The sequence below is a fragment of the Heterocephalus glaber genome, unplaced genomic scaffold (assembly GCF_053883595.1).
Source record: "Heterocephalus glaber isolate CG9 unplaced genomic scaffold, H.glaber_assembly_v1.0 deba00001444, whole genome shotgun sequence".
In the NCBI taxonomy this organism is placed as follows: Eukaryota; Metazoa; Chordata; class Mammalia; order Rodentia; family Bathyergidae; genus Heterocephalus; species Heterocephalus glaber.
In genome coordinates, this window is record NW_028258297.1 from 28,905,988 (window position 1) to 28,924,667 (window position 18,680).

Sequence of the window (18,680 nt, forward strand, 5' to 3'; positions counted from 1 at the left end):
TCAGATTCCCCATAACAGAGGCCACCACTTCCAGGCCCTGGGCTGGACCATGAGCTTGAGCCTGCAGCACAAGGAGCCTCCAGAGGTTGTAGGGGGTTCGCAAGACTCCCCGCTACCCTTGGTGAGGCCAGAGCGGAAAGGAAGGCTCAAGTTCATAGGTCACACTTCAGATTCTAGGAGACTAGCTGGGTATGTAAATGAATGGCAAGGACAGAGGAGCCACCCACTCACAAGGAAGCACCATACCACCTATGACACAGGCACAAAGTAAAAATCAGACTGGTTGGTTTGTTTTTTAATCAGTTTTAAACACTACAAAAGAGTCAAGTACGAAGGGCCTTCAAGGCTTGGGAGATACATGCGCTTCCTCCAAACTGTGGCCTGTGAGTTATTCCTGTGTTGGGCAGCAGGTGGCGCTCAACCCAACGAGTCCGGAGAGGGGAGCTCCGGAGTTACTCAACTCACTTCCAGTAACTTCCCCCGCGCCCCGCAGGCCCTTCCCCGGCCCCACCTCCTGTTCCCCGCCCGAGCCAAGTCCTCTCCGGGTTCCAGATGTCGCGCTCCAGATGGCTGGTCCCAGAGCGGGGAACTATGCCTGGAGAAAGCCTTCCTCCACAGGCAGGATGTGAGTGCCCAGGAGGAGCCTGGAGACCCAGACCCGAGGGTGGGGTCAGGAGAGGCAGGGTTCGGTGCGGGTCGGTGACACGCACGCAGCGGGTTCTGAAGTTCTGAAATTCGCCTTCTTCCTGGTCTGGGGGAAACATTCCAACGCCCCTCCCTTCCCGCCTCCCTGCTGCCCGGGATGCCAGGGTGGTGTCTGGCTGGCTGAGGCAGGAAGCGGCCCTGGTCTGGACGATGCCCTCTGGGGAGAGGCGCAGTGGGTGTCCTCAGAAGGTGGGACACTCGCGTTCCTGGGGCCCAAGCTGGGCAGGGGCCCGAGGGACTGAGGGGAACAGGAAATGAGGGCGTGGACAGGAAGCCCCCAGACCCCTGCCCTGCCGGGCCTCTCAACCCCTTCCCACGCCTCCGCCTCGTCCATCCGCAGGCCTCGGCCCACAGCTGTGTGCACCACCTTGTCCCCTGCTCGCAGGTGCTGGCTGCTGCTCTGGGGACTCCTCCAGGCGTGGCCCACGCGGGGCTCTGTGCTGCTGGCCCGGCGGCTACCCCAGCCGCTGACGTCTCCCGGGTACCCCGAGCCCTATCCCAGAGGCCAGGAGAGCAGCACCCACATCGCGGCTCCGAGGGGCTTCGCTGTGAGGCTGGTCTTCCAGGACTTCGACCTGGAGCCGTCCCCGGACTGCGGAGGGGACTCGGTCACAGTGAGCAGGGTCTGCGGAGCCCTGGGGGTCCTGAGTCGCCCCCTAGAGGAGGGATGAAGAGCCCAGTCAGGGCCCCGGGGCCCAGTCCGTGGCCTCCCGCCAGTCCCTCTGCCCACCCTGCGCCATCCCGACCCACAGAGCGAGGCAGAGGGCTCAGGCCAGGCCTGCAACAGGACACACAAGCGCTGTCGATCTGTAGAGTAAGGTCGGGGCACACACGGCAGGTTCTGTGGAGGCCCTGCTTTGTCCAGTTAAGAAGCTGGGCAGCAGATTATGTACCAAATTAAGACCAAGTTTACCTTGAAGGGGCTACTATGAAACTTCGCACAGGATGCGCACGGTGGTACACACCGGTAATCCCAGAACTCTGGGAGGTGGAGGCAAGAGGATCACAAATTGAAGCCACCCCTGGGTAATTTAGTAATTCATTCTGTCCTTCGATTCTGGAGATAGCTTGCAGTATTTCTTTAACAATTTCCCAATGTCTGCTTTCTGTATTTTCTCTTTCTGGACCTATAATTCAGCTATTGCAGGGTCTCAGTCCTTGCAGAGGGTCTTACTGCTTCACAGATGTTGGACACACAAATTTCCCAGCCAAATGGAAGGTGTCAGGAGGAGGCGGCAGGGAAGCCGAGAGGCTGAGAGGGACTGAGCCTGCACCTTCTTTGATTGGAAGCTGTGGTGCTGGAGGCTCGGTGCTGCATGTCAGGGACTGGGAGATACGCAGAGCGGGTGCAGGCTCTGCCTTCTTAGGCCTTACAACCCCAGACTACTGCTGGACCCCTGGGGCTCCCAAGGCGCCTCTTGACAGAAGGGAAATATAATCCCCTTCACACAGTAATTCTGGTAGGCTGGAGATACTCGAGCGTGTGGTCATTCTGGAAGAAACCTGGGAGTCAGTGTGAAGGCAGAAAGCTACTCGAGGAAGACCCAGCAGAGTTGGCTCCTGAGGCCCTGGGGTGCAGAGCTTCTACACAGGCAGCGTCGCACAACCCTGAAGGCTCATCTCACAGCTACCTGTGCCCTGCCCTCCTCCCCTTTCAGGTCGCAGGCAGTGGGGTGCTGAGCCAGCTCTGTGGGCAGCAGGGCTCCCCTCTGAACAGCCCTCCTGGTCAGAGAGAGTTCACGTCCTCCGGGAGGAGTCTGCAGCTGACCTTCCGGGCACGTGCTTCCTCCCAGGACCAGCCCACCCACCTCCACAGGGGCTTCCTGGCTGTCTACCAAGCTGTGGGTGAGTGTCCCTCCTGGGCTGCGGGGAAGGTGCGTCTGTCCCCAGCCAGGACGCCTGCCATCTTGAAGCCACCAAACGAACCTCGAGCTTGGGCTGGGGCCACAGGAACCCCTGCGCTGACCCCAGCCCTGGCTCTGCCGACAAACGGCCCAATTCAGGGGCAGCCGTTGCTCCTCGATGCTTATTCGCTCCAGGATGATTTACAGGCCCAGGGTTTGCAGCTCTAGAGAGGTCAAAAAAGGGCTGGGAGGTAGCTCAGTGGTACAGCCCCTGCCTAGCTTGTGCGAAGCCCTGGAGCCAGGCCCAGGGGGAGGGTGGGGGGAACCATAATAATACTGGCAGGGAGCAAAGCGGGAAGAGAGGAGGGAGAGATGCTGTGTGTTGGGGGGCTGTTTTGAGGCAATGTGTCTTTAACCATAATAAAATTTTATGTTTTAAATACTCACTGTATATGTTGATCACCCCTGGTATTTAGCTGATCTCCCACCGACAGGCCGCTGTGCATGTCTTTGCACATACGTGTGAGAATATTCTGAGAAACTGAAATTCTAGGTTTAAAAATCTTTGCCTCTTTCGCTGTGATTATTGCTGAAATTCTCTCCAAAACGTTTTCACTGATTTACACTCCCACAAACCACGTGCACCTGTTTCTCCGTACTCTGCTAATCACAGTTATTTTCAGACTCTGAGTGTTGACAGTCGGAATGGTGAAAACTTGTTGTTGTGTTGTGTTGTTTTGTTTTGTTTTAAATCACTGCTCAGGTCAAACTAAATAGAACCTGCCACTTTGCGAGTCTGCCAGAAGCTCTAACGACTGTGTTCCCCGCAGCTCCGAGCTGCGAGCCCCTCAGCGAGGCCGGTGGGGGCTCTGCGGCCACCTCCACACCCGGAGCCACCCCTTCTGAGATCCAGAGCAGCTGCCGGGAGCCCTACTACCAGGAGGTGTCAGCTGGTGAGTGCCCTGCAGGACGGCATTTCCGGCTGCTCCGCTCCCATCCGAAGGCCTGGGCCCTCTTCGCCCTTTCTGTGTTAGCCCAGTGCCTGGATTCTGAGCCGCTTCTCTGCCTCCCCTCCGTGGTCCTAGGGGCGCTCTGCTGCCCAGTCCAGGGGATCTGGAAGGACAGACAGGACAGGCAGGAGGGTCCGCACTGCGTGCCTGGTGAGTACTTCCCTGCCTGGGCCCCCTGAGCCTCACCTGGAACTGGGATCAGGGACTCAGGACCAAGGAGAGCGGGGTAGACAGGGGAGGGAGCAGAGGGGTGGAGCTTGTCCCTTGGTGGGGTGGGGGGCGTCTGAGAGAAGTGAAGCCTGAGGGAGTTAATCAGGTGTCCAGTGAAGCAGGAAGGAGAGAAGAGTTAAAATAATGAGAAGCGTTTCGTATGATGTATTCTAAGAAGGCTCTCAGACAGCCTGAAGCCTCCCCACCTGGTTGCCATAGTGGTGGAGATTCTGCTTTTCTGGGGCGTGGAGGTGTGGCCTGAGAACTGGACCCGGGCTCCTGCGTGCAAGGCCGGCTCCCTACCCCTGAGCCACCCCCTAGCCTCTGTCTTAAAAATTTTATTTAAAAAAAAAAAAAAATTAGGGCCAGGGATTTAGCTTGGTGGTTCCACCACCTGCCTCACAAGCGCAAGGTCCCGAGTTCAATCCCCAGTAAAAGGAAAAAAAAAATTTTATTCAGATAAAATTCACCGTTTTAACCATTTTGAAGTGCACAATTTAGAGAATTTTAGGGTATTACCAATGTTGTAGAAACATTTCCACTGATTCCAGAACACATGCATCTTCCTGCCCCCAAAATTCCCAGGTCTCCACCTCTCTCTCTGTCCCTTGGCTCCGGCCCATCTACTTCCTGTCTCTGGACTTGCCTGATCTCACCTTTCACACCAGGGAGTCGCAGTGTGCGGCCTTTCACACAGCACAGTGTCTTCGAGGTTCACCACGTCACACCAGGCTCAGTCACACCCCTTTGTTTGTTCGTACACCACACCATTCATCAGTTGATGGACATTTTGGTTGTTTTCGCTCTTTTGCCTACATATTATGAATAATACTGATATGAGTATTTGTACATAAGTTTTTATGTAAACATACATTTCCAAATCTTGGAATCTCTTGGGTAGATAACTAGGAGTGGAATGGCTCAATCACATGGTAATTCTGTAAAATGTTTTGCAGAATCCGCAAACTATATTTCCATAGCAGTAGCACCATCTTACATTTCACCAGCGATATGCGGGTGCAAGTCCATCTTTTGTGAAAACTCTTTTTGTTTTGTTTTTGATGTTGCACTACCGGGGATTGAACCCATGGGCCTTTCCACTGAGCTACATCCCAGCTCTTTTTATGTATTTTTGATTTTGAGAAAGCATCTCACTCTCTCACTAAGTTGCTCAGGCTGGACTTGAACTTGCAGTCCTTCTGCCTCAGCCTCTCAGGTACTGGGATTACAGTGAGCTCCACCTTCCTACCCCACTCAGGTGTGCAGAGCTCCAAGGGCAGCCTGAAGCCTCAGGCTCAGGAAGCAGCTTGGAGGGAGGCTGGGGTGGGAGATGCTATAAATGAGGGTGAGGTCCCGAACACAGGGGCACTGATGACAAACCCCCTGCCAGGGATGTAGCCCGATCAGTCCCACTGAGGGGCGACCCAAGAGCTAGGAGGAGGGACCCGCAGAGCCAGCCCCCACTCTGCAGTCATTTGGGCCCCACCCCGCAGCCTGAACCTCAGGCAGGTTGTGCCCAGTCACGTCCAAGTTGACACTGCCCATGTCGCCCTGTGTCCTCACTCGCGGGCCTGGGTCTGTGGGAGCCACTCGGGACCTCTTCCCACAACCTGCAATCTCTGCAGCTGTCTCTCCGCCCCCTCTCCCAGTGTGTGGACGGCCGGTCACCCCCATGGCCCAGCAGCCAGAGACCCTGGGCTCCTCCAGAGCTCCACCGGGCAGCTTCCCCTGGCAGGCCCTCACAGTGGGCCGTGGCCGCGGCGGAGGGGCGCTCCTGGGTGACAGGTGGGTCCTCACGGCGGCCCACACCCTCTACCCCAAGGATAGCGCCTCTCTCAGGAAGAACCCGCAAGTGGACGTGTTCCTGGGCCACACACATGTAGATGAGCTGCTGCGGCAGGGGAGCTACCCCGTGCGCCGGGTGGCCGTGCACCCCGACTACCGCCAGCATGAGCCCCACAACTTCGACGGCGACATCGCCCTGCTGGAGCTGGAGCACCGCGTGGCCCTGGGCCCGCAGCTCCTCCCCGTCTGCCTGCCCGACACCGAGACCCTGTACCGCAGTGGCCGCTGGGGCCACGTCAGCGGCTTCGGCGTGGACCTGGGCTGGATGAGCTCAGAGCTGAAATGGTCCAGGCTGCCGGTGGCCCCCAGGGAGGCCTGCGAGGCCTGGCTCCGGGACAGGCAGCGCGCAGAGCTGTTTTCCCACAACATGTTCTGCGTGGGGGAGGAGCTGCAGGCCAGCGGGGTCTGCCAGGGCGACAGTGGCAGTGTCTACGTGGTGTGGGACGGTCGTGCCCGCCGCTGGGTGGCCACGGGCATCGTGTCCTGGGGCGTCGGGTGCGGCAAGGGCTACGGCTTCTACACCAAAGTGCTCAACTACGTGGGCTGGATCAAGGGCGTGATGGGTGGCAAGGGCTGAGCGTGGACACGAGGGCGGGGACCGGCCAGAGCGGCAGACACTGAGTCAAGAGGGCTGGGAGTGAAGAGCAGCCCCTCCAGCCACTGCTGCAGCCAGGCACCTGCCAGGGAGACCCTCCTGCCTCAGCCTATACCCTCCCAGCGGGGAGCGGCATGGACGGCCCTGTCCCCTCCCCTCTGCCTTCGAGCCTGTTTGCACCAGGGAAGCCCTGCTCAGCTGAGCAACTGTCACCTGCCAGTCTTTTCCAGACCCAGCTGGGGAACAGACGCCTTCTCACCCCGTTCCGGTGGCGCGTGGAGGAAGTCTGTGGTATTTTGTGTCTGAAGTGTCCAAAGGGCCTTTAATTGACCTTCAGATATTCGGGCTGCTGGCTCTTCACCTACCTCAAGCCCTTCATGCAATGGTAGTCACAGCTGCTGCTTTGTTTTATGCCTTCACATGCAGGTTCTTCTCGTGTTGTTCCACTTCCTCCTGCGCGTGTTTGCAGAGGATGCATTTTATCCACGTCTCACAGACGAGGACGCTGCAGCTCGGGGAGACACAGGGACTTGTGACAGTGTCCTCTCTCCTTGCCCTGCAGACACCTCGGCCCCAGTACTGGGCCGGGACTCCCCACAGACTCACCAGTTGGCGCCACTGTCATGCATAAATCATTGAGAGCCAAGTTGCTGTATAGTCAAAGGTTAAATTTATCTAAATAGCAGGATTAGTGCTAGGGATGTAGCTCAGTAGCACAAGGTCCAGAGTTCAATTTCTGGTACCAAAAAAAAAAAAATGCTGAGCATACCTGTGGTTACTGCTGTTTTTAAAATTTATGCACAGTTCAAAGGACTATTAAAAATATTCTTAAAATAGTAAGCAGAGGTTGTTTTAATGCAGTATGAAATGAGCCATTTGGTTTTCCCCTATTTCTCTATTTAGCTTAGATTTTATTTAATGAGCATATATTCTTTTTATTTATTTTACTTATTTTTATAATTGAAAAAAGTATTTTTATTAACAATTATGTTTCTCCCTCCCAAGACAAAAAATATATGCCTATACCTTTGTATATGTGTCTAGATCTATATATTTATATCTTTAAGTGTAGCTGTAGACCCAAATCTAACTCTAAATTTAGAGAACTAAATTTATATTTAGAGATACAAATGTACAGCTGATCCAAATCTAGAATGTGGATATGGAAGAGAGATACAGAGATACATCCACAGAAAACCTACCATTGCTTTAAAAGAGAGACTTTCCCCCAGAATCAAACCCTAGAGGGAATGAGCCATGTAATTCCAGCTTAAAACAAACACAGGAGCACCTTCCTGTGGCTGTCTCTCCTTTTTATTCTCGGTGTAAGTGCAGGGTGTAACAAACGTGCGTGAGTGGAGGTGAGTTTGAGTGGCTGGGCAGAGTGGTGGGGCTGGGCCTGAGGTAGTGAGGTCCCAGTTTGTCACCCTTTGTTTTGTTTTGTTCTGTTTTTTGAGACAGGGTCTCACTATGTAGTTCAGGCTGGACTTGAACTCAAACTGATCCTCCTGCGTCAGCCTCCCAAGTGCTGGAATTACCAGCATGCACCACCACACCCGGCTTCCAGTTTGTCACTTTTAAGTTATGTGACATCACAGCAGAGCACATCCCAGAGCCCCCAGGATTCCTGAGAGAACTCAGCTGAGACTTAGCCTCTTTGACCACCTCCTCCCTGCCTGCTGTGTCTTTGCCTGTTATGTACATCACACACACACACACACACACACACACACACACACACACACACACACACACTCTGCTGTCAGGATATTAACGTCCCATTAGCCAGACAAGATTCCCTTCTTGTCTCCTATCTGGTGCGTCTCCTTCTCCCCTGTCTTGTCTTTCCTGACCCAACAGTGCAGTGGCTCATGTCCTGATCTGTGGTCAGATCAGCCCTGCCCTGGATTCATCCCTCGGCTCCAGCACAGGCTGCTGGAGACCCCTCCAGACCTCGGTCACTGGTGCCCCTCCGTGTGCCTGCGGCCTGCAGGCTGACCACATTCCGCAAGGACGCAGCCAGGGCCAAATGGGGACGCGTCCATCTCTTGTGTCTGGAAAGTGCCTGGCTCATGAACAAGGGCAAGCAGTAGGGAGACAGTAAAGGGGGTCATCCAAGAAGGGGATCAGCCTACAAGCGGGTAGAGAACTGAAGAAAGGCTCCCAAAAAGAGCAAAGTTTTAGGGTCTGGGATTTAGCTCAGTGGTTCCACCACATGCCTCACAAGCGCAAGGTCCCGAGTTCGATCCCTGGTACCAAAATATTTTAAAAAGCAAAATTTTTAATCAAGACCCCACCTCCTGGTGGACAGGAGAGCTGTCTGGGCCTGAATTCCTCTCAAAAAAGACCAACTCACACTTGCTCTGCAGCCAAGCCCTGTGCCTAAGCACTGAGGAATGTAACCCTTGGGGCTGAGAAAACAGGGTGCTGCCCCGGTATCTCTGAGACCCAGGTCCCCGCAGGCCCGGGCCCCCGCTGTGGAGTCACCTGACATGGCCACCCTCGCTCTAGGTCTAGGTGTCCCTGTCCTCCGGTCACCCCATCACAGGCCTTTCCTGGACTGGGGCTGCGGGTGACCAAGGATGGGAAGAATGGGGTCAGACTTCCGGGGTGCCTCTGCGGCCCAGACTCCTGGGCTGGACACTGCCCTGGCACGAACACCCAAGGCAGAGCTGGGGCCCCCGCTGCCCTTTGGGCAGGAACCTTGAACACAGCGGTGGCGGCTAGGGAGTCTCTGCAGAAACGCTGACAGATGCACCAACCGACCGACCGGAGCGCACCTCCACCCAAAGGTCCCCAGGACTAAAGCCAGACCCAGGCTCCTCTGCACTCCCCCAAACGGACCAGCAGGCGGCAGCACCGACAGGGCTATCAGAACCAAAACTACAGAAACTCAGATTTCTTTTTCGTTTTGTTTTGTTTATGCAAATAGTTCATTCCCTGCAGCGTTCCTCCGGGAATGGTCCCCCTCCACCTCCAGTCATCCCTCCCCTGCCCTGCTCTGCAGGGCTGCTCTCTCCCTCAACGCTCTGTGTATGAAGACGCCAGAGCCCAGGCCCAAAGACCAGCAGGGAAATGTGAGTAAGGCTGGGGTCCCAGGCAGGAGCAGGGGCTGGGCACAAGAGGCCAGAGGCCGGGGAGCCTCCCCGCCCGCGTACCCTGTCTGTGCCAGCACACACCAGGCTCACAGCACGCACAGCTCCCTGAGAACCGGGAGCCCACGGCACACACAGCTGACGCTGCCTGCCCTTCCTTCCTCTGGACTCACAACAGGGAGACGCGAGGGGCGGGGACCCCACCCTGCTCAGCAGGAGGAACCCGGTTTCCCAGACCCTGTGGGGGGCTTCTCCCAGAGGGCTCTGCTGCACCTCTGGGACCCCTTTCCCAGAGCCTAGCCTGGGAGCCCTCACCCCGAATGGCCTGGTCTGGTGCCCTGGACCCATGCCCTGGTCCCGTGCCAGTCCCATTCCGGGAAGAGGAGGAGGCGGAGGGGCTAGGGAGGGGCGGGATGGGAGCTCCCGATCTCTGGACTGGACCCTGCCCCAGAGGGAACTCGAGGCAGCCACTGCAGAGCCGCCCCCACCCCCTGGGCACCTCCCTGGGTCTCTGCGGGGCAGGGGGAAGGTCAGGGTGCCTCACCCCTGCAGACACCTCTTTCTCTTCGGCAGGTGGCCCTTCCCCCTCCTCGTGTCAGCCCTGCTCTGCGGGGTGGGAGGCTCCATCCCCGTCCCTCAGAAGCTCTTTGGGGAGGTGACTTCCCCTCTGTACCCCAAACCTTACCCCAACAACTATGAGACAACCACGATCATCATGGTGCCCCCTGGACACAGAGTGAAGCTCATCTTCCGGCAGTTTGATCTGGAGCCTTCCAAAGGCTGCTTCTATGACTACGTCAAGGTAGGGGCAGGTGGGGGTCAGAGCCCTGGACAGCAGGTCCCCCAACACCACCCAGCCATGTCAGAGCTGATGGTCGAGTGGAGTTCTGAGAGCCACGCGATGCCACAGATGGGGTACCCATGAGTTTCAGGGCACCTGGCGGGCACCATGGGGAGAAACCCAGAGGAAGGGAGGCCCAGGAGTCACACTGCTGCCTCACTGGGTCTCTGAGAAACATCAGTGCCTCAGTTTCCCTATTTCCGTGGAGAATATGGTCGTGGCTGCCACCTCAACAGGAGCATGAGAAAGAGAAACGTGTGTGGCAGCTCAACCACAGCCTTCAGCAAGGACAGGGAGCCAGGCCTCCACCTCCACACACCAAGGAGAATCCCCCCACCCCATCCTTCCTGTCAGGAAAGTTGAGATTAAGGACCAGGCGGAGCCTGTGCGCATCCATCCCAGGCAACAGCCTGGAGGGTGAGGGGATAGTGCGGAGCACTCACAGCCTCTCCAGAGGGTGCGACACGCATGGAGGAAGGACACTTGAGGGCCTGGATGGTGAGGAACGGAGGACTCTGTGAGGGGAGACAGGGCAGCAAGGCCTTGTACTCAGCCTCATCCATGCAGAGGCGCAGCGGGGTTGAGAGGTCGAATAAGGCATGTGGGGTGGAATAAGAAGACAGAAAATGAGGACCAGTCCAGGCTCTGGGGATGAAGGGACAATAAAGGCTGGGCAGAGACCACCAGGATGCCAGGGAAGAAGGAGCCGGGGGGCGGGGGGGGGGGGCCTTGAGCAAGCTCAGAGGCCTGTGGGGAGGTCGGGCCTAAAGTAGGGGGGAGATCCGCTGGCCACAGACGGCCTCAGGCAGTCAGTGGGAGCCGCAGTGGAAGCCAGGGCCAGCAGGCCGTGAGCAGCTGGTGCCACTGTGGGGCCCGGGTCACTCTGGGGTGCAGGGGGGTGGACTCCTCAGCAGGACTGCTTCCTCCCCATGTCTCCCACCAGATCTCCGCCGACAAGAAAAACCTTGGGAGATTCTGTGGGCAGCTGGGGTCCCCCCTGGGAAACCACCCAGGGGAGAAGGAGTTCGTGTCCAAAGGGAACAAGATGCTGCTGACCTTCCACACAGACTTCTCCAATGAGGAGAATGGGACCGCCATGTTCTACAGGGGCTTCCAGGCCTACTACCACGCCGAGGGTGAGTGTTCCCTGAGGCTCATCTGGAAAGGGGAACCTGGATCAAAAGGAGCCCAGAGCTGGCTTTCCTTGTTCCTCCCCTCAGGAGAAGGGGCCTGTCCACTGGGCTCGGTCCCAGGAAGCGTTAGAGAGCCCCGGATGTCCTGCTAGACCTCTCCAAGACCAGAGCCCCTGCAGGAATTTCCTGGCCGGGACCCAGCCCTTCCTTCTGAATCCCCTCCAGACCTCGACGAATGCACCTCCCAGAGCAGCTCTGTGGAGGACGACTCCCAGCCCCACTGCCAGCACCTCTGTCACAACTACCTCGGCGGCTACCTCTGCTCCTGCCGTGCAGGCTACGAACTTCGTCAGGACGGGCATTCCTGCCAGGGTGGGTCCAGTGGGGCATGGTGGGGGCCACAGGCACTGAGCTGGGATTGCTGGGCCCCTGGCAACCCTGAGACTCATCTGTCACAGCTGAGTGCAGCAGCGAGCTGTACACAGAGCCATCAGGCTATGTCACCAGCCTGGAGTACCCCCGGCCATACCCCCCGGATCTGCGCTGCAACTACAGCATCCGGGTAGAGCGAGGCCTCACCCTGCACCTCAAGTTCCTGGAGCCTTTTGAAATTGACGACCACCAGCAAGTGCACTGCCCCTATGACCAGCTCCAGGTACAGCCACATACCTGAGGGCACCTCCCTCTCCTTCCCATACCCACGAGGCCCACTCAGACAGGGGTGACCAGCTTCACTCTGGGGCTTGAGGCTGGGCAAATTTCTGTGATACCAGGAGTCCTGGGGGTCCTGTCCACCTTCAGCTGAAAACACACACAGGCAGGTGCCACCCCTGTGTGAAAATGCCCCATGGAGGAGTAACCCTTCCTGTCTCCCGTCAGATCTACGCCAACGGGAAGAACGTGGGCGAGTTCTGCGGTACACACAGGCCTCCCGACCTGGACACCAGCAGCAATGCCGTCGACCTGCTGTTCTTCACTGATGAGTCTGGGGACAGCCGGGGCTGGAAGCTGCACTACACCACGGAGAGTAAGGCTGGGGGCTGCAGGGTGGCTCCATGACAAGCTTGTGAGCCTGCATGTGGGCCTGGGTTCCGTCCCTAGCACCAAGATCAATAAATACAAATAAAACATGAAGGTAAGGCTCCCAGGCAGGCCTCCCTGGTTGGGAGAAGGACGACCGTGGCTCTGAAATGAGCATGTTCCTCCCCGACAGTCATCAAGTGCCCGCAGCCCAAGCCCCTGGACGAGTTCACCATCATCCAGAACCTGCAGCCACAGTACCAGTTCCGGGACTATTTCATTGTCACCTGCAAACAAGGCTACCAGCTGGTGGAGGTGAGAGCCCAGGGCTTGGGGGAGCCGGGGCCAGCCAAGCCTCCCCGGAGGAGCCCAGGGGCCCAATCACAGCGGCTCCAGGTTCACACACCCATCAGAGTCACGGAGGGCTGAGGCAGTCGACCAGCTCTCCAACTGGAGGGCACAGTGCAAACAGTATTTTAAAAAATACTCATGTCTGGCCAGGTCCCCCACTGGATGACTCTCCTCCGGCTGTGCTGGGCCTTGGCGTGAGGATTATGTAAACTTACTCAGGTGATTCTGATACGCAGCCATGTTTGAGGCTCTGACCTGGTCCATAAGTGTGGAGCTGGGACAGGAAGGGCTCAGCAATATGCGGTGACTTTCGCCACGTTACGCCGTGGTTTTGTGCAGCAGGGCTGGGCCCAACCTCCTGCTTCTTCTCCAGGGCTCTTTATGCTCACGGGGGCTCTCACACTGGACCCACTGTCTTCTCGGCTTTGCAGACTCGGGACAGAATATGGTTTTATCTATGGGCCAAGGTCACAAAAGGTCCTAAACTGAAACAGTATTTCTTAAAAACATACAATTAGTGGGCCGGAGATTTAGCTCAGTGGCACCGCGTCTGCCTCAAAAGCGCAAGGTCCTGAGTTCCACCCCTGGTACCAAAAGAAATCCCACACAATTAGAGTTGCCCGTTTTGCAGTCTTGTCGCTGCAGCACTTAGGTAACATCCGAATCTTACCCCGCAGTAGCCTAGGTGAGCCTATGACCACACCACCTGAACGCACCCAATTTCTCTGAAAGGGGCTGGGTGGCAGTGGTGTTTCAGCACGGGCCGTGCCCTTAAGGAAATTGTGATCTGGGGGAGAGGACACGCTCCAGGCCTCAGCTGGCTGCCTCAGAGAGGGAGCAGCCTGAGTCTCTTGTCTCCTTACAAAACACTCATTCTGGCTGTTGTTTTAAAATTACAAATCATAGAGTTTAATGGGAACAGGCAAGAGTCTAGAGGGGAGATTCTCGTGTCTACCCGAGGGCGCTCTGACTCTCCGCTGTGTAACTCAGCGTCCCCCACAGCTCTGGGCCAAGCTACTGGCTATCGAGGGGAAGGAGGGTCTGGGGGCTCACAGGGTCTTCATGTCCGCTGCATGGTCCAGGCAGGGGAGCAAGCTGTTCGCCTCAGAGGCTCATGGCTCCTCCACCCTCCCTCCGCTCACACAGGGGGACCAGGCGCTGCTGTCCTTCACGGCTGTCTGCCAGGATGACGGCACGTGGCATCGCCCCATGCCCAGGTGCAAGAGTAAGTCACAGTTCCGGGATGTCTGCCCCAGCCTCCGACCCCTCTCCTCCAGGGCCCGAACTGAGAAGAAAAGAGGGGACCCAACAGCCTCTCTCCAAGACCCTCCCGGGCTTGTCCCTTCTCAGGCACTGCCGGGCTCCCCCAGAACTGAACTTCACCCCGTGCAACTCCCTTGATCACAAGTGCCATCCGCACAGACCTATTCCTCTAGGGTCTGCACCCCATTCTGCAGGCAGGCAACACACGCATGCACACACACACACACACACACACACACACACAGTCAGTCTCAGTTCTTATCCCACTGGTATTCTCCCAAGTCAGGGACTGTGGGCAGCCCCGAAGCCTGCCCAGTGGGGACTTCCGGTACCTCACCACCGAGGGAGTGAACATCTACGAGTCCCGCATCCAGTACCGCTGCCAGGAGCCATACTACAGGATGAAGACCCGAGCGGGCAGCAGCGAGTCCGAGCGAGGTAGGGCCTGGCGCCTGTGGCAGTCTTTACACCTTCTTAGGATGTCCTCCGAGATCCTTCCGACAGAATCCTTTTGTAGTAAGTATGTGCCCGGGCACTGGCTTCAGGGGCCTAAATTACAGCACCGAGAGGAATCCAGTAGGTTTGAAGAAGGAGGCACCTGACCGAGCCTCACGAAGTCAGTTCGTTCACCACTGCCAGTAACAAACCATCATCACCACCAACCCTAGCACAGCCACCTCCATTGCCAATGCCAATACCACCACCAGTACCACAGTTATCACCGAAACCGTCACCAGCACCACCAGGAGAGCACGCTCACTGCCAGCACTCCTATCCCCACCAACGCCACCATACTGGTACTGCCATCCTCACACCAGTCCCAAGGGAACACTCCCTGCCACTCTCCCCTCTCAGGCTGGCATAGGTGGTGATATTTTTGTATTTAGATTTATTTAGTTACTCTCCAACCATCTACGGATCTCTTTAACACTTTCAAAGAAGGATGGGAGTGTAGCTCAGTAGTAAAGTCCTTTCCTAGCATGTGCGAAGCCCTGAGTTCAATTCTCAGCACAGGAAACATGTTTGTCCTGGGCCTGGTGGCAAAAGTTTGGAATCCCAGCACTCGGGAGGCTGAGGCAGGAGGATTGCCTCGAGTTGGAGGCCAGCCTGTGCTGCATAGTGAGTTCAAGGCCAGTATGAACTACATAGTGAGACCTTGTCTCAAAACGCACCCCCACAAAAAAGGGCCAGGGCTTTAGCTCAGTGGTTCTGCTGCCTGCCCTGCAAGGGCAAGGTCCCGAGTTCAATCCCTGGTACCAAAAAGAAGAGAAAAGGGCCAGGGATGTAGCTCAATGGCACTGCACCTGCCTTGCAAGCAAAAGATCCTGAGTTTGATCCCCAGTACTGGAAGAAAAAAAAACACATTTGAAACAAGTACAAATCCTAGGTTGTATGTGATGCTCATTTAGGGCTGGGCTTTAGAGTCAGAAACCCTCACTTTTAATCTTGATTCTAATGCTAGAGCCAGGGATTTAGCTCAGTGGTTCAGGCACCTGCCTCGCAAGCACAAGGTCCCGAGTTCAATCCCCAGTACCAAAAAAAAACTAATGCTAGAAGTTCTGCGACCGTGTGCCAATTTTTTTTCCCCCAGTAGTAGGGAATGAACCTAGGGCCTTCACACTGAACTCCATCCTCAGGCCTTTTTATTTCTTCAGACAAGGTCTCACTAAATCCCCCAGATGGGACTCCAACCTATGATCCTCCTGCCTCAGCCTCCCAGAGTGCTGGAATCACAGGCATACCCACGCCACCACGCCTGGCTCTTGGTGCAGACTATTTAAGCTCCATTTCCTTGTCTATAGAATGAGAGTAACACACACCTCAAAGTGTCACCATGGTGCTTAATGAAACAATGCAGAAAAAGTACCTAGGAACAAGCCCGGCACTCTGTCAGCAGTCAAAAATGTAGCCACAGTTCCGCTGCCAAGATACAATCACTGTTAAGATGCGAGATTCAGATACATTCTTGCTGGTGTTTATTTCTGTTTCCACAAATAGGCCCACCTCACACATATAGTTCAGTGTTCTGATTTTTTTAAACTTAACATTAAGACAAAAATATGTGGATGGGGGCCAGGGATTTAGCTCAGTGGTTCCAGTGCCTGCCTTGCAAGCGCAAGGTCCCAAGTTCGATCCCTGGTACCAAAAAAAAAATATGTGGATGGATCCTCTCAGCGCTTTTGCTATTAATTCACACAGCTTTGAACTGGTGAACTCTGATCCTTGTCCTCCCTGCTTCTGAGGCCCCCTATCCCCAATCCGTCCGACGGCTTGCTGCACCCCAGCCTCTGCCCTGCGCCCTTGCCTGTCGCCCCTCTGACCGCCGCCCTCTTTCGCAGGACTGTTCACCTGCACTGCCCAGGGCATCTGGAAGAACGAGCAGGAGGGGGAGAAGATTCCGCGGTGTCTGCCAGGTGAGTGGCACCCTCCGGGGCCAGGCCCGGCGCGTCCGTGCAGCCGCTGGAGCCCAGACAAGGCGCGGCCTGGAGAGAGGAGACAGAGGAGCAGTGAGGAAAGGCGCCCAGCAGAAAGGGAGAGAGAAGCAGGGAAACGGACACATTCCAACATCCCAGCAGCTTCCCAGCAGCAGGAAAGACAGGGAATAAAAACAGCTAGAGAAATGCCAGGAGGAAATAAACCAGAAGGAGGGACAGGCCAATGGGTGTAGGGATGGAGGGGAAAAAAGAGCGAGAACCGGAAGGGAGGGAGGGAGAGGCAGTGGGCGGCTGGCTGATGTCCCCATCTGTCTGTCCCTCCTGCAGTGTGCGGGAAGCCCGTGAACCCGGTGGAGCAGAAGCAGCGCATCATCGGCGGGCAGACAGCCAAGCCAGGCAACTTCCCCTGGCAGGCGTATACCTACCGCTACGGCCCTGGCGGGGGCGCCCTGCTGGGGGACCGCTGGGTCCTCACCGCTGCCCACACCCTGTACCCCAAGGACCACAGCACCCAGAACAACAAAACCATGGAGGTTTTCCTGGGCCACACCAATGTGTATGAGCTCAGGAAACTGTCCAACCACCCTGTGCGGAGTGTCCGCATCCATCCCGACTACCGCCAGGACCAGTCCCACAACTTTGATGGGGACATCGCCCTGCTGGAGCTGGAGAACAGCGTCGCCCTGGGCCCACAGCTCCTCCCCATCTGCCTCCCCGACAACGAGACCTTCTACGACCACGGCCTCATGGGCTACGTCAGCGGCTTCGGGATTATGGAGGAACGGGTCTCTTTCAACCTCAGGTTCATCCGGCTGCCCATGGCTGAGCGGAAGGCCTGTGAGAGCTGGCTGCGGAGCAAGCGCCGGGACGAGGTGTTTTCTCCAAACATGTTCTGCGCCGGGGACCCGTTTGTCAGCCAGGATGCCTGCCAGGGGGACAGCGGGGGCGTCTTTGCTGTGAGGGACCACACCAGCAACCGCTGGGTGGCCACGGGCATCGTGTCCTGGGGCATTGGGTGCGGCAAGGGCTATGGCTTCTACACCAAGTTACTCAACTACGTGGACTGGATCAAGAAAGAGATGGGGGAGGAGGAGGACTGAGCCCGGGTCCCGGGAGTCAGAGCTCAGTGTCCAAAAGCAAAGTCACCGGCCCAGTGAATGACCATGAAGAACTCGCTAAAACCACTATGCAGAAGGACACTGTGTGAAGCAAATTCTCTTTCCTATCGTCCCGTCCACATTCTTTAAACAAAAGGTGCCTTTCACCCCTCTAAGGATCGCGGCAGATATAGCTATCAATTTCTAATTCTCATTTTCCTTCTCCACGTTTATACCATTGGAAAACTGAATAAGCCCCACTCCAAATAAATTGTATAAGAGATTACAGTATGTTAAATAAATAAAAAATAGTGTCTAAGATAAAAATATTTAATAAGACCATGTTAAAATATTTACTTAGGCAGTAAGAGCTATTGAATTTATGCACACATTTACATTTCAGGTAAGGCTAACGGTATATGTCTACATTTGGTTTTCGTTGTATCATATGAAGAAAATCCTGGTTCTCACACACATAGTTGTCTATATAACAGCCTTTTTTTTTGGTACCTGAGTTCAAAGTCAGAACCTTGCGCTTTCACAGCAGGCAGCAGGGCGACTGAGCTAAATCCCCAGCCCCTCTAACAGATTTTCTAACAGCTCACCTTCCCATCTCTAAATATTCCTTAAGGTAGGAGTAGTATGAAATTTTTGTCTTCAAGTTGAATCACCAACAGTATTTTTAAATCCTGTGGACTTTTTAAGATATAATGAATATTCAGAGACAGGCCCAAACCTTGCAATAAACTTCCCAAGTCTTTATAACAACACGATCGCCTTACTGCAGAAGTAGCAGCTGCAGACCTGTTTACACAGCCTTACCTGATCCAACAGGTGAAGACCTGTGCAGCAGTGAACATTCCCAAGCAGTGAGTGTTTCCACATTCAAACACACCCTTCTGGGATCCCTGCTGGCAAGTGCTCTTCCGGAGCCAAGCCTGAATAGGTTTCAGAAATGTAACAGAGGTAACGTCAGTCCTGTGGCGTCCCTGCAGGGCCCAGGGAACCACCTTGTCATTAAAAACAGATGAGTGATTTGAAAAAAAAAAACATGAATATTCACAGTAAGAGAGATAATGTCTCTAAATGGCTACCCGTCAGCTCCAGTCATATTTCTCCACTAAATAAATCTTGGCACCAAATCTAATAAGAAAACTTTTACCCTTTAGAGTATTTTGGAGATCAAGATTGTGGATTTCAAGAAATGGTAGAAAAAAACTTTTTCTCATAGTCCAC

At 55.6% G+C, this 18,680-nt stretch overlaps 2 protein-coding genes and 2 long non-coding RNA genes across 7 annotated transcripts; 2 read left to right on the forward strand and 2 right to left on the reverse strand.

The window, feature by feature from the left end:
• The first annotated feature begins 475 nt into the window (after positions 1–475).
• Positions 476–6,580, forward strand: C1rl (complement C1r subcomponent like). 4 transcript variants are annotated; one of them, XM_013067294.3, is made up of 6 exons: positions 476–625; positions 1,091–1,328; positions 2,364–2,550; positions 3,380–3,502; positions 3,635–3,709; positions 5,395–6,580. In XM_013067294.3, exons 1-6 carry the CDS (start codon positions 567–569, stop codon positions 6,189–6,191), a joined length of 1,479 nt encoding a protein of 492 aa, XP_012922748.1. In that variant the 5' UTR covers positions 476–566; the 3' UTR covers positions 6,192–6,580. The 4 variants fall into 4 exon arrangements, with proteins under 4 accessions (XP_012922748.1, XP_012922750.1, XP_087069656.1 ...); XM_013067296.3 differs by having other exon boundaries at positions 5,419–6,580; XM_087213530.1 differs by having other exon boundaries at positions 1,091–1,319.
• On the reverse strand, positions 4,056–6,733 carry LOC147827542 (uncharacterized). The gene is made up of 2 exons (XR_015452182.1): positions 6,575–6,733; positions 4,056–4,581 (listed from the first exon to the last, which is right to left on the reverse strand). It is a non-coding gene; the product is annotated as an uncharacterized LOC147827542 (long non-coding RNA).
• Positions 6,734–9,092: 2,359 nt separating this feature from the next.
• On the forward strand, positions 9,093–17,773 carry C1r (complement C1r). Its single transcript, XM_013067292.2, has 11 exons — positions 9,093–9,286; positions 9,878–10,106; positions 11,089–11,281; positions 11,504–11,650; positions 11,737–11,933; positions 12,158–12,305; positions 12,492–12,613; positions 13,796–13,874; positions 14,195–14,350; positions 16,252–16,326; positions 16,675–17,773. Coding segments are annotated over exons 1-11 (2,121 nt in total). The 5' UTR covers positions 9,093–9,284; the 3' UTR covers positions 17,448–17,773.
• Positions 12,280–16,256, reverse strand: LOC147827543 (uncharacterized). Its single transcript, XR_015452185.1, has 2 exons — positions 15,780–16,256; positions 12,280–14,461 (listed from the first exon to the last, which is right to left on the reverse strand). It is a non-coding gene; the product is annotated as an uncharacterized LOC147827543 (long non-coding RNA).
• Positions 17,774–18,680: the final 907 nt, after the last annotated feature.